The 12,046-nt window shown below is 30.5% G+C and overlaps 1 protein-coding gene across 1 annotated transcript; it reads left to right on the top strand.

The window, feature by feature from the left end:
- The first annotated feature begins 3,407 nt into the window (after positions 1-3,407).
- LOC121115659 (T-box-containing protein TBX6L) lies at positions 3,408-7,313 on the top strand. The gene is made up of 5 exons (XM_040709757.2): positions 3,408-3,598; positions 3,656-3,856; positions 3,918-4,077; positions 6,076-6,343; positions 6,419-7,313. The coding sequence occupies exons 2-5, from the start codon at positions 3,733-3,735 to the stop codon at positions 7,115-7,117; spliced, it is 1,251 nt and encodes a 416-aa protein (XP_040565691.1). The 5' UTR covers positions 3,408-3,598; positions 3,656-3,732; the 3' UTR covers positions 7,118-7,313.
- The last annotated feature ends 4,733 nt before the right edge of the window (positions 7,314-12,046 follow it).

Here is a 12,046-nt window from a genome sequence, read left to right as displayed (position 1 = left end):
AACTTTTCAAAAAAAAAATGCAAAAAATTTAATTTTCCACATTATTTGACCAAAAATTTATTTTCCAAAAAATTTAATGTTCTGTAAATAACTTTGGTTTGTTGACAATTTTCTTAGAAAAATTAAATCTTTGAAAATTTTTCTACGAAAAATTTTAATATTTTTTTTTTGAACAGCTTTAAAATTTAACTTTTTGGGAACAGCTTTGGACTTTTGAAATTTTTCTCAAAAAATTAAATTTTTTGAGAATAGCTATTGATTTTTGAATTATTTTTTCAAAAAAATTAGTTTTAAATTTTGAATTTTGACTACCCTGATGGAGTATTCATTCTTAGATCAAAGGATGGATGCATCTTTTATATAACTTATACTTCTTAAAAAGTCTGCTACACATGCTTTGACTCTGTTGTCGTTATATGAGGTAGAAAGTCCCAGATAAGATTTATTCATTACCACCAAGGCTTGTCAAGTTTGTCTAGCATAAAAATCACTTTCTCCTTTTAAAATGTCATCTTTCAAACATCCAATCATTTGTAAAAAAATAGATTGGCAATTACTTGTATATCCGCTCTTCTCGTTTTGGTACACCATTGGTCCAATCCAAAGTACAAACTACGCGCTAACTAATTACACTATTGTCTCACGACCAAAATTATTTACTTAGCAATTGACACTTGACGACATTTTATTGTTCTTCATATATTTGTGTTATTGTTGACTCAAATTGTTTTTTCTTCAATTTCCAGGCGCCAAGGAGTTAAGATTTTATTATAATCCCGTCTCTTTTTTTTTTTTTTTTTTCATAGAACCCTCAGAAAATAAATTTGATACTCAATTTACAACGAATTCCTCTCTTGGGAATTTACTCATAAAAATAAAAAGAAGCAATACCAGACATGTTCATCATAAAATAATAATAATCGACTGACCACAAGGGGAGTGGGAGGTGGACATCAGTGGTTCTTTCTGGCCTTTCCTATATATCATATACTTATGTATATGTACACACATGCTCAGGTCATAGAGTTCTTGACCCATTTGTTCATGATCGTATAAATATAAGTATTTGTCAGCAAAGGGAATTAATATTTGAAAGACAAAGGGGAAGTTTAAAAACAAGTCAAAAGCTGGCAAATGTGGCGTCTCAACACAAAAACAAGCTGGAAAACATTCTGTCAAAATATTCTTTGACAAATATAAAAAAAAACTATTTAAATTAATCATTTAAAGGTGAGGAAAATTGCAAATACACGTAGCAAAAATTTATTGTCACAATGCAAAAAAAAAAGTTGAAATTGATGGATTTTAAATGAAGAATTTAAATAAAGTCTTATGAATTGAATGAAGGTGCTACACTATGGTTGATATTCGTGAGTATTTTATATCATCCCTTAAATTTGAGTGAATGTTTGAATTATTCATATAAATTTTGCAAGAAAAACATTTTAGACATTTATCCTTTTTTTGATTTTTATCCAGATTGTTTCCTTGTTAACTCACCACGAATTTGATTCAACTCATTTTAGGTCAGTCTATACAGAAACTTGATATCTAGAATAATATAAATTACAGAAAAAATATAACCTAATAAATATTTTATATGAAGATATTTTGATCAATTTATACCCAATATTATCAAATTTTTGAAATTAGTTGAAAAAATCAAAAAGGATCAATATTGTTCAATACTTTTGCTTGATAAATAAGGCTTGATTTAACTCATATATTGCCTGTTTAATAGAAATAATTTGGTTATTTATATTTAATTATAAGATAGAGTTTTTGCAACATTTAAATTTTATTTGTGGTGCTCCTAAGAGATGAGTTTGAATATGTTATGTATCTAAATAGAAAAGAAATAGTTCAAATATACAAAATATGTAACCCAGATACAAATCCAAGAAAAGTTATTCATGATTGTTTTAGTATTGATGGGCCACATATATATATATATATAAATATTTGTTTCAAATCTATTTATAAATTCTTATGAATAAGCAAATATTTTAGTTGAAAAAATTACATATTTTGTTAATAAATCACTAATTACCCATACAAAATATATTATAGACTTAATAAATCAAGTCGCTCTGATATTAATTAATTTGATAACTTTCTATATAATACTCTTCTATATGTTGTGTAAAAGTTGTGACTTGTACAGGCAGGCAATATATGAGTTAAATAAAGTCTTATATATCTAACAAAAGTATTGAGCAATATTGATCTTTAATGAGTTTTTCAGCTCATTTCAGAAATTAGATAGTATGGGGTATAAATTGATCAAAATATCTTCATGAATATATTATATATGGCTGACATGCCCATAGGTATTTATATTTTAACCCTAAATACATATTAAATAAGTAATTTTAATACAATGATAGCATCAATATTTATTTATATATTTCGTTGTACGCGCGTACAATGAAATATAAATTTCACTTAATTAATATTACCATCACATTCCGACTAGACGTTTATCATATACTTAATTTTTTAAATTAAATTTTTTCAGAAGGTGGGTTTTTGTACATCTAAAGTTATTTAAAATACTCTGCAATTCGGTAATGATAAAATTAATTAATTCCCTTTCTGGTCCGACATAAATATAATCAAACTATTCAATTTATGTTCCCAATGTTCAAAAAGCCCCATATGTTGCCTGTATCGCTGCATTCATATAAATAATGCTTTGTGGTCCCTAGTTCCCTTCTGCACTAAAAAAACAATAACAGATTGTCTCTTCCTCAGTCTTGCCGTCAATACTACTTAGAGAAAAATGGGGCTGTTAATTACCCTATACTTGAACCAGTATAGAGATAAATCCATCCAACTCCTAACTAGACTATTTAATAACTAGTTAGCTTTGATTTTCATGCCATTTTGTACAATCATTCTTTCTGTCTAGCCCACAACGATCATCTTACTAGACCTTTCCACCAAAACCCTTCTCAACCATCTCTTTTCCAATCCTCTACTAAAACGAAAGTAACAGTTTCAAGCATTAATTGATAGTTGGTAATTAAAATGACCGGCATGTTGTGATTTTATAGACGACTATGAGATAAAAAAGTTTATCTTGTACAATTTTCTTATACACGTTGCAACTTGTACAAACATAGTGTAAATATACATTTGTAAAATCAATGTTATGTTATCATTTTGACCGATAAGTATCCATGCGTAAAGGCCTAATAGAGATATTACGACTTTATGTATAATGTTCGTATAAAATCTTCTTATCATTATACTATTTTTTATTTATTAATTGATGACGTACTAATAATTAAATCTCTGTTTTGTTCATAGAGCAACTATGTAAATACTGTCTCGACAAATATTGAGTGAATATTATTTGCACTTAATTGTTTTAATATTATTATCATATAATACGGAGAAAATGCAAATACGATATTTATGTAGCTGGGCTAAGACATGGACCACTACCACATATGTCTTAGAGTACAACATGCTAAATTTGACGCGAGATTTGGCGCCTTATCACTTATTCCCCGACACCTGAGTTCAGCGCGCCCATTCCTTTAATTGGGTGCTCCCCGTCATTCACAGGGTGGAGTTTCGTCACATGCGGCGTGTAAGAAATGAATAAAAATTAATCCGTGTTTTTCATCAGTTGAGCTGTGAATTTCAGTGAGTTGTGGATGAATTATTATTGTCAGATCATCATCATCATCATACCCTCAGTTTATATTCAACACTATTGACATCATGTATTCAGAAGAAGTGTTTGGAGGACTCCGAAGGAGCCTTCTCTTTCCAGGACAGACTCCCTACCAAGCACAGTACTTGAGTGCCTCTGGGGATGATAAGCCCTGTGCCATAACTTTTCCTGGTAGGATATTATTTTTATACTATTTGTGATTTTGTGGATTAACTTATGTACGTAATGTTAGGCTTTCCTCTCAATCCAACCCCTGGACCGCCCCCGGATCCAACTGCCATATTCACAAATGGAAAACGAGATCCTAATATTTCTGTAAAGCTAGAAAATGAGAGACTCTGGAAGGAATTTCATTCTATTGGAACCGAAATGATCATCACGAAAATGGGGAGGTAAGGAAGTTCTCATTTATATTTTGTGACCCATTAGAGGCGCCAGGAGGGGAAAAAATCCATATTTTTTCTTTCTTTTTATTTGAATAACATGTGGTTAATTACGTCAAGAAGGGTGGAAAGTAACTTAAAAAAAAGGAAAGAAAACCACAAAACGTCAAAAAGTCGTAAAATAAATTATTTGCCAAAAAGATTATGAGGAAAACTTGATATTATTTTAGTCAAAAAAATTGAAAAAGACCCTACTTTTTGTGGTCATTATTCAACTAGGTCAAATCAATGTATTAATAATTAGGTCTTCACCGTGTTTTCTTGTCTTGCTTAACTTTTTGTTAGATAGACATAACCAAAAAAGTCTACCTAATCAAAGATATTTCAACTATTTTTTTTAGAAGTATTTTTTTTTATGATTTATATCAGAAAAATGGAATTTAAATGGGGCCCATCATCACTTAACATACCTCCTGAGCAAATTCTTTCTGCCCAAATAATTTGACCCAATCAGTAAAATGTACAAGCGGCTTGGCACAATGGCTGGAATGATACACCTATTTATAAGGAACACGCATATTTAAAAACACCGACAATGGTGATGCTAATGACTGAGACAGGTTAGAGATTTCGAACGTCCAGACATCATAATATTTGTATGTGTATAAAAAGGGACTGGCGCCCCAAATTTTGTCCCCGTCTTGGCGGAGGTAGAAAGGCAAATATTTTGGTCGAGCAGGAAATGAATTTGTATACATTAGTCAATGTATATTGTAAATTTATTTGGCTTCGAATACAAGTGTGAATTGACTTTTTGACTTCTGTTGGGTGGTTATTTGACTCTTTGTATTAGAGTCTATTACATTTCTTGCCTGTTAAGTTTAACCAGAATGGTTTTTTTTTTTTACAAATAATATACAATCTTAAATTTTTCCATATGATACATTATTTATGCATTCTATATCCATTTTTTGACCATGTAATGACGATTTTTTCTTCTTTTTTAATGAGTGGAGTACAATTTACACAATTTTATACAATGAAAGAGAGAATTAAATTAAAGATATTGAATAATGAATTGTGAAATTAAAAGAATCTTTTTTAAATTATTATTCTGACGACATAAAACATTAGTTTTACAAAAATAAATATTTTAATTCTATTGGTCATTCGACAGTCAAAATTTACTATGGATTCTAATAGTAGCACCAAATGAATTAACTTTCTGCCCAATGTTATGACCAAGTTCACACACATACATAGCCCTGAATGATTGCATTTTTTGTGTTTATAAGGTTGACTTTATTTTAAAATACAAAAAAGAGGATACTTATTTTTTAAAGTGTCGATTTTCAGGGGTTAATATGTTGAAATTAATGCATGTATCCCATTATGAATCAGTGAATACAAATGGTATCTTGACATACATTTGGGACTTCCTGAATAAGCGAATAATTCTCTTATTGAATAATTTATTTATGAAACCAAATGTAATCAAATTCGTCATTCTAAACAAAAATATAAACTCATATTTTTTATATATGACCAAAAAAAAAAAGAAAAAAAAAAGTGAAGTTTTTGAATCAGAACATCATAATTTGACCAAGAGAGAGTTGATTCTTATTTTTTTCTTTGTTGAGAAAATATATTACGGATTTTTATAGGACAAAAAAACTGAATATTTAATGAATTTACAATAAAAGTTCACACTCGTCTATACCATTTATTGATTATTAAGAACTTTAACTAGAGAGAGAGATTTGAAAAGTAAACAAATATCCTTCATGAAGGTTCTGTCTCATCTTCCTACGCGACATTGATTTCCCCCCACTCCTGGCTCAATCAATGTGGGTGGAATTAAATATCAAACAAATTTGTTGTTTCTATTGCTATCGTTCCACCCAAAAAATATCTTAATTAAAAAATAATTATTTCCTTCACTGATAAGATATTTTTTATACCTTCCCATAAATTCATAATAATCATAATTTGTTCATTATTTTATAGACGAATGTTTCCAACACTCAAGGCCCAAGTCTCTGGATTAGATCCGTCCTCAAAATACTTTGTTCTTCTTGACCTGATACTCGCAGATGACTGTCGCTATAAATTCACTGGAAAGGAGTGGGTTGTAGCAGGTAAGGCAGAACCACAAATGCCTTCACGCCTCTTTGTTCATCCGGACTCCCCCGCCTCAGGAGCTCAGTGGATGAAACATGACGTCTCCTTTCAAAAAGTCAAACTGACCAATAACAACCTCGACCAAAACGGACATGTAAGTGTGATTGGAAAAAAAAAAAAAGATACTATGCGTTAGACAAATTGATTTATTTGTATACTTTTTTTCCAGATCATATTAACATCCATGCATAAATACGTTGCTCGGATCCACGTGGTTCAAGCCAATGATTTATTAAGTCTTCAATTCGCAAATTCCCTCTACAACTCCTTCGTCTTTCCAGAAACCACATTCCTTGGAGTCACGGCGTATCAAAACGACAAAATCACACAACTCAAAATCGATAACAATCCCTTCGCAAAGGGCTTTCGAGAAAATGGACAGCTCAGATCCAAAAGAAAACATTGCGAGCGACCCAATGGACAAAATGACGAAAAAAGGAGTCGATCCGAGGGAGAAGAAGAAGAGCTGAACGTCACGGATGTGAGTCCTGAAGATCGTCTTTCGCATTCTCCAATTGTCTCAAGTGGGGTTCAACCTTCCGCTGTTTTCCCACCTCATCATCAAGTCTTACCGTCATCCTTTCCGCATTCACCTCATTTTGATATATACTATCAGCATATGCTCACATCCCGCTATCATCAGCTCCTATCACAGTCATATCCCTTCTATTCACCCTTTCTACCCCCGCCTATTCCTTCTGTTCTCCCTCCAACCTCATCGCCACTGACATCCTCGTCCTCGTCGCCAACTTCAGTCAAACCCAAGATTGTTAGACCTTTTGAGTCCTCTCCCCAGAAAAAGTCAGCCTTATACCATCATCATCAGATGTCTCTACATGTACCTCCGTTTTTGCCCACAGACAAATAAGTTAGCTCCCATTAATTGTTGATTTGTCCCCCCCTCCTTCTTGTTTATTTCATAGTGGTGCTTGATTTCTTTACTTGATAATAATTTAATCATAAGGTGTTTTTCTATTATTTTCAAACATATAAATTATACAATAACAGTATTTAAAAAATACACTAGAGATATTTATGAATAAAGACATTAGATATATATAAAATTTGTCAGTTTACACAAAAAAGATTTTGATTAAAAATCAATTAAAGGAGAAAATGTCAAATATATTTATTTAAATTATAGGGGCTGCTCAACATGGAGGGAGAGAAGGCTATTGACACACTCCCTTTTCGAATTTACAATTGTCATATTATCTAGGGCATATACTACTAGAAACCTGCAAGGGAAGGTCCCCATCATGCCCGCTACAAATGGTTAGAAAACCTGATAAATTACAACAATGCTGTCGAACATTTGACATACTTTTATGAAAAAAAAGAATTTATTTGATTTAAATAGTCAAACATATTCCCATATAAAAAAACCAGGAGTTCACAAATTAGGATTTTTTTAAAACTATTTAATTCCAATATCAAGCCTATCACAGGCCTCTACTTTTAGGTATATGTGAATATAATACACATATGTCTTGTAATATATGGTTCCATATTTTGATTACCTAAAAAAGGACATGTGGACAAATTAGGGCTGTTTTTAGGAGAAAGGATTTTTTTTTTGGAAAGTATATGGAACGACGTAGCTCAATGGACGAAGCACACGGTAGAAATTATTGGCTTGAACTCAATGTGAGTAATTGTAACACTACAATGTTTACTTATATCTAATCAGTAGAACTCTTTCTGACTAATTAAAGTAATTTTAAAAATTAATGTAAAATTTTCATTATTATATTAATGAAAAAATGATTTTAATTTTTAATATAATTATTATTACTATTATTCAAAAAAAAATCTTGTTTGATATACAATTAGGAAGATCAACTATCTTCTTTTTCACAAATATGTCCTTTTTACAGATTCTGACTACGACTTAATAAAAACAAAACAAACAAAAAACTAGGACATTTCGTGAATTGATAGACAAATCCCGGAACAGTAAATGTCCGGGCAAATAAAGATGGCTTCTCATCCAACACATAGCAATAATGAAAATCTATTTAAAAACTACAGTCATTAGCTCTCAACTTTCAAAAACGGTGCTTGGGGCCTCCATTATACATTTATGGGTATTCAATTAATTTTGCCATAATTAAATTAAGAGTACCCAGATTGTTTAATTAAGTGCAAGAATAGTAAAAATTTGAGATGGATGGGATAAATATATTTGGCTTGGGCTACGAAGTGTCGGGTTTCCGTCCAGCTTGCGGTCTTTTGGGCCAAAATATGATAATTTACGTAACAAAAGTATTAAAGTATATACACATGGGAGCATAATTTATTTATATTCTAATTTTTTTAGCTCCTATTTCTTATTAAATTACTTCTTCAAAACGAAAAGTTATTCAATAACAAAACAAAAGTTTTAACATTTGGATGTGTCAAATCGAAAATTACGTCAACAATAAGTTTTAAAGGAATAATTTACACCAAAAATATATGTCGGGCTAAGGGCTTTTCTGCCTTGGTAAATTGAGATTTGGACGGCAGCATTCGGATTCGGGATTAGACATAATCCACCTCTGGTACATTTACAATTTTAAACACTTTTAGAATCTATTTTCACATGATCGTAACCAATGTATATTGCAAAGTAGCGTATGTAGTTTACAGACACAGTAACGACTCTCTGATGGCTGTTGCAGAGGCAGAAAAAGTAGAATACCTTGTGCGTACAAACTGCAAGTCAGTAAAGGAGCGCTTCTGGCAAGTTGTTCTAAACTGGGGGGGGTAGAGGAAGGGCTCATTAAATGAGATAATAGCCAATTGTAGAACAATATTAACCCTCTAAATAAGTAATAATAATGGGCATTCCAATAGAAATAATTTTATATAAATATTTTTTTTATTGGACACAAATTATGGACCACATATTTACTGCCCAATATTTCATAAACATATTTCGATGAAATATAGGAATGAGCTGAGATACTTAATAGTGTTTCCTATAGTTTAAAACTTTTATTTGGTTTATGAGACTTCATTTGACCCCGATATGGCCTTTCAAATATATAAAATCTATTAATTTTTAAATGTTTCATTTTGATGAGAAACAATTGCTACTTAAATTTACAATATGCAGTGCCTCTAACGGATTTATCAGAATATTTTGTTAATGGAAATTGACGATAATTTGTCAAAAAATACAAATACAACCTAGGTTCCAATTGGAGAAAAATGATTGTAATTTGCTTTTGTGTTGACGGGCCACATACATAACTCCATAAATTTTGTATTTATGTAATTGTAGAGAAAGAACGGTTCATATGGGAAATTTCTTCTTAACATCTCACATCAATCAATATGTATCAACAGATGATCTCTAAAAATAAATGTATTGGAGATGTGTAAATATACAATATATTAAAAAACAATTCGGTAAAGTTAACACAAATGTGCTAAAACTCATAATGCTCCTTCTCTCAGCCATAACATTTGGATTCAAGCCATGATGAAAGGAGAAAGACCACAAACATTCACTCAGGACAGACACAATCAGTGACACCATCTGCATTATAAAGAAAAAACAGAAGTTAGATCACTCAAGAGTGATTTTGTCCTAAATCAATGTTAAAATTGAATGAAAAAATATTTCAAAATGGGGAAAATATTTCGAAACAAAAAAGTTAACACGGCCTTACCTCAATAACTTAAAATTTTACAATATATTTTGTAGTCAACTGTCGATTTTTCTGCTTATTTGACTGTCATAAACCTTGATTGGTTGGATTCGAATAAGTTGCCAAAGATTATAAATTCCTAGAAAAGTATTTACTTTATTATTCGAAAGTAAAGCAACTGATAGTAAATCTCTTGTTACTATGAGATGTATAGTTCGCCAATCAATGTCGTAGTCTAATATTTAATAGGTTTATTGGACTTATTGAATCTAAAAAGACAAAGAATCCTTTTATTCAACCTTAGTTTGGCAGGAAACCAAATCTTGATTCCGCTCCAAAATATCCAAACTGACTGAATACACAGCGTTACACAGTGTATACCTAGTAAAACACAAATTCCTATTTTATTTTTTTGTTAACAGTCCATTCCCTTGTCTCAATTGATACGTAATGCCTATTCTTTTTGTTAAATAAACAAAGTAATAATTTATTATATACCTATGCTCCGTTTCCAAAAAAGACAGGCATACTATTTTTTGTTGATTCCTCGTCGATTCTACTCGTATATTGGCAACTTTAGAATTTCTGTGATGAATTTTAGGCTACCAAATACAAATTCAATTGTATGAGGCTACACTTTTTTTTAAAGTATTACTAAGCTTTATTATAATCAGCAGTATCGAATAAAATACCATGTAGGAGATTATAAGAAATAGCAGTTGGTATGATTGACTTATTTGTCGAACTATAAACGGATTTGAGGTATTTTTCTGTTTCCTTTTGAATGAAAAGTTGTGTGGTACAATACGTGAATACTCTTGAGATTAATTCCAAATCCGACATGACACAATTCCTACCAACCCAACACAAAGCAACTTATTCAGGGCGATACCCCCCTCTTAAATAAAAATTTATACCGTATTTTCTTGTCAGTTATCAATATTTTGCTTATTTTGTCTATATCAAGTTCTGAGCATTGATTGGCTGCATTTGAATTATTTTATGTTAAGTTGTTGTAAACAATTCTTAACAGTTTATAGAAAATAACTATTTCATGGTGATGATAAGGAATTGGCTTTTATAGGAAAGGTTGCCACATGTAACACAGGTGTCAAAGTGTGAATTATGATAATTATCAAGGGAATATCACTCTAAATATCCTTTCTAATTTGTTCATAAGCGATTTAATATGGATTGAATTACAAGAAGTGAGGATATTAATACACTTACAAGTTCAAATCGATTTTTAGAGGATATTTTGAATTGTTTAAATGTATTGTTCATATTTATTACAATTCAGGATATGTAGATTTTTTCCCATATATGTACGTTTATTCAAATGTTTAAATTCAATGTCTATTAGATATTTAACAAAACAAATAGTTTTATATGAAAGAATCTCAGATATTATTATTAAGAATTTCATTGCATGAGTCTACCACGCATGTGTGTGCAATGTACCCTGTGCTTTTTTGTCGACAAATGAGAGCTTGTCTTAAAATAAAGTGCGCTACCTCGTCTTGTTTTTAAACAAAAAAAAAAGCACCACACTGCTTGAATGAATTATTTTATGACCTTGAAATATGAGGCAGTCTATTATTTTTAGGTCTTAATATATATTTGAATTTCATTACAACGGGGTTTGAGTTTGTTTTTAAAGAATGCAAATTTGACTTTTTCCTAGAATTGGTTCTATTTATTTGTGAAAGAAAAACATCATTTTTTACCAACATGCATTTTATGGTCATTTTGAAAAAATCGCTTTTATAAAATTATTAATAATTATTCCAAAGTTTAAAATTTAACGTTTATTTGATAATTGAAAAGTTATTGAACATATAACTTTTAAAATTTATTCAAAACTACAAACACAGATCCAAGAGTGCTTCTTTTTATACGATATATATAGTATTTGTGTCTATAGTTAAGATATATAAACTAAGCATCCAATATACAACCGACCGTATTTTTTAATTAACATTTTAAAATGTATTTTTAAACCTACCAATGGTTGCAACTGTCCCCTTTGGTAGAATCATATATTAATAACCAGGAGATAAATAGGAGACCGATTTGATTTATGGTGCTTGTATTAGAATTGACGTAATTATAAATCTTTAATAGTTAGTAAGAATTGAATGCTTCTCTGTGGATATTAT

Source organism: Lepeophtheirus salmonis, chromosome 4 (assembly GCF_016086655.4).
Source record: "Lepeophtheirus salmonis chromosome 4, UVic_Lsal_1.4, whole genome shotgun sequence".
Lineage (NCBI taxonomy): Eukaryota > Metazoa > Arthropoda > Copepoda > Siphonostomatoida > Caligidae > Lepeophtheirus > Lepeophtheirus salmonis.
Note: the sequence above shows the minus strand (reverse complement) of the source record. Positions and strands in the feature narration are given on the sequence as shown.

Coding starts and splice junctions, on each gene's coding strand:
- LOC121115659 (XM_040709757.2), top strand. CDS start 3,733: ATGTATTCAGAAGAAGTGTTTGGAGGACTCCGAAGGAGCCTTCTCTTT. Junction 3,857..3,917: donor CTGTGCCATAACTTTTCCTG/GTAGGATATTAT, acceptor ACGTAATGTTAG/GCTTTCCTCTCAATCCAACC. Junction 6,344..6,418: donor ACCTCGACCAAAACGGACAT/GTAAGTGTGATT, acceptor CTTTTTTTCCAG/ATCATATTAACATCCATGCA.